The 2805-nt window shown below is 40.7% G+C and overlaps 1 protein-coding gene across 2 annotated transcripts in view; it reads left to right on the top strand.

Moving 5' to 3' along the window:
* The first annotated feature begins 434 nt into the window (after positions 1-434).
* LOC107722345 (poly [ADP-ribose] polymerase 12-like) overlaps positions 435-2805 on the top strand; it is a 12083-nt gene continuing 9712 nt past the window's right edge. For both annotated transcript variants that reach the window (XM_016530672.1, XM_016530670.1), the window contains exon 1: positions 435-965. In XM_016530672.1, coding sequence (XP_016386158.1) covers positions 514-965 — 452 coding nt within the window. In that variant the 5' untranslated portion in view covers positions 435-513. The remainder of the gene's footprint in view (positions 966-2805) is intronic.

Genomic DNA, 2805 nt, shown 5'->3' with positions numbered 1-2805 from the left:
TCTGGGGTATATTTGTAGCAATAGCCAAAAATACATCGTAAGTGTCAAAATTATAGATTTTTCTTATATGCCAAAAATAATTAGGATATTAAGTAAAGATCATGTTCCATGAAGATATTTAGTAAATTCCCTACCGTAAATATATCAAAACTTAATGTTTGATTAGTAATATGCATTGCTAAGAACTTCATTTGGACAACTTTAAAGATGATTTTCTCAATATTTAGATTTTTGTGCACCCTCAGATTCCAGATTTTCAAATATTGTCCTATCCTAACAAACCATACATCAATGGAAAGCTTATTTATCCAGCTTTCAGCTGATGTAAGAATCTCAATTTCAAAAAAATTGACCCTTATGACTGGTTTTGAAGGTCACAACAAGTGAACAATAACAGGAGAGTTAAAAAGAGAGTCACGTGATCTCAACATGATGGCTTTCATGCATTAAACAGCTTTTAATAGATCACCGGTATGATTTGCACACGGTTGTAAACACAGCGTTCATTTCCTAATGCACAAAAGCGGAAGATCTGGCTTTTCAGTCGTTTTTATTGTTCTGTTAACGACCTTTCACATGATTGATAACGATGTAAGCTCCTCCTTGATGTTTAAGTTTCGTTTTCCTTTCCTTCTTTTCCTGGCAGTCCCTAAACTCGACTCAGGACTGATTCACTTCAACATGACGGAGGCGGCGATCGTTAAGAAGCTCTGCGCTCAGAACGGATCGATCAGTTACGATGCGTTAATATCGATGTTCGGTCTGTTCGGTCTGTTCGATCACGAAGCCGTGGACTCGCTCGTCGGCCGCAGTGAGTCGTTTGCGGTGGCGTTCGTGAACGGACAGAAGAAAGTGATCGCCAGAACCAAAGTCCGTCTGTGTCGAGTCCAGAACTGTCCGGGCTGCGCGAATCTGCATCTGTGCAAGTGGTTTCTGTTCGGTTCCTGCCGCTTCGACAGAGGAAGGTGAGTGTGTTTACAGTCTAAGCGCATCAAATGCGTTATTTCGAACCCAAACGCTCATCTTAGTGCCTACATAAGCAACAGATGATCAATCAGATGATTCATATTTGCTGATACTGTTTAACTACCCTGATAGCACACGTACATCACGTCTATCTGACGTCTGCATTACATCTGCAATACATCTATAGGACGTCTCCTATCAGATGTCAAACAGACGTTTAGAAGATGTTTTTAAGATTTAGAATGCATGTAAAACTGACATCTTAAAGACCGTTTGTACACAGCAGATGCTTTCCAGATCTTTAACAGACCTCTTGCAGATGTACCGCCCTGTTGAAAAAAACAGCATATGCTGGTTAGGTATGTTTTGACGCTGGGATGCTGGTTTATGCTGGTTCTTTTGTTGGTTTATGCTGGTTCTTTGCCATCACATGACCAGCATAAACCAGCAAAGGACCAGTTTAAACCAGCAAAGGACCAGCTTAAACCAGCAAAGGACCAGCATAAACCAGCAAAGGACCAGCATAAACCAGCAAAGGACCAGCATAACAAAACAGTCATTGCCTTAACTCTCAAGTCAGCCTGATTGTCATAGAAACTATTGGCATTGTCATAGTAACTATTGCTCAGAAAGTACAGCTAGAAATGTTCTCGTGTATCAGTTTGCAAAGAGCCAAATGTCTCCTGCAGGCTCGATGGAAAGGGTATCAGATGAACCTGCAACTGATTCTTTTTGAGAAAAGCCCATCTGGAAACTCTGACCTTCACTTGTCTTTGTCAACAGGGAATGAGCCACTTTGTCGCAGATGCCGGTGGGCTGAGAAAATGCCAAATTGTACATTTACCTCAATGCAATCCTCTTCTGGATAATAAACAAATGCATTGTTATCCACACAGGACATGAAAAACCGAAGTGAATCAATCTTGAATAAAAAGCCATTTAATGAGCTCTAGCAGTTTTGCACAGTGCTGTGACAGAATCGCCCCTCTCATATAATGCACAGATGGAAAGTAATGTTTAACAAGACATGGGAATTTGGAGGGGAGTGCGTCGCCTCAAATGATTGCAAATTGATTTTGTCCCAACAACAGTTTTCTAACAGGCCTTGTTTGGATCAGTTCCTGAGGGAAATCATATTCTCTGTATTGTTGATGACCTTGAAGAATATAGACTGAACGTGTTTTACTTTTAACCCTTTGGTTGTGTGTCTCCCATCATGATGAATAGTCTTTCCTGTACACAGTTAAACTTAGCAGGCATTAATGTTTTGCAATTTGTCCAATTTGTGCTGCAAAATGTGTGAATACAGCAATAATAAAATGCCTACCTGCATGTTAGAGCAGTTATTTGGCTGCTTAGCATGGTCCAGTTAGCACCTGTTGCTAGATGCTGTTGTTGTGTAAAATTCTACCTCCAAGATGTAGCCATGTGTAATGCCTGTTCAAAAACATAACATTTCATATCTCCTCATAGATAATCAAAATAGTTTTCCAGCTATCCTTTTGTAGCACTGGTAACTAATCTAGCAGGCTAATCAGCTAGCAGCATGCTAACTTGCAGCCTAATAAGCTATCTGCATGCTTAGATGGCTTGCTAATCAACCGCCCTGTTGAAAAAAACAGCATATGCTGGTTAGGTATGTTTTGACGCTGGGATGCTGGTTTATGCTGGTTCTTTTGTTGGTTTATGCTGGTTCTTTGCCATCACATGACCAGCATAAACCAGCAAAGGACCAGTTTAAACCAGCAAAGGACCAGCTTAAACCAGTAAAGGACCAGCTTAAACCAGCAAAGGACCAGCATAAACCAGCAAAGGACCAGCTTAAACCAGCAAAGGACC

The sequence above is a fragment of the Sinocyclocheilus rhinocerous genome, unplaced genomic scaffold (assembly GCF_001515625.1).
Source record: "Sinocyclocheilus rhinocerous isolate Xijiao unplaced genomic scaffold, SAMN03320098_v1.1 scaffold1145, whole genome shotgun sequence".
Classification (NCBI taxonomy): domain Eukaryota; kingdom Metazoa; phylum Chordata; class Actinopteri; order Cypriniformes; family Cyprinidae; genus Sinocyclocheilus; species Sinocyclocheilus rhinocerous.
The sequence above is the reverse complement of the archived record's forward strand: the minus strand, read 5'-3'. Positions and strand labels throughout refer to the sequence as shown.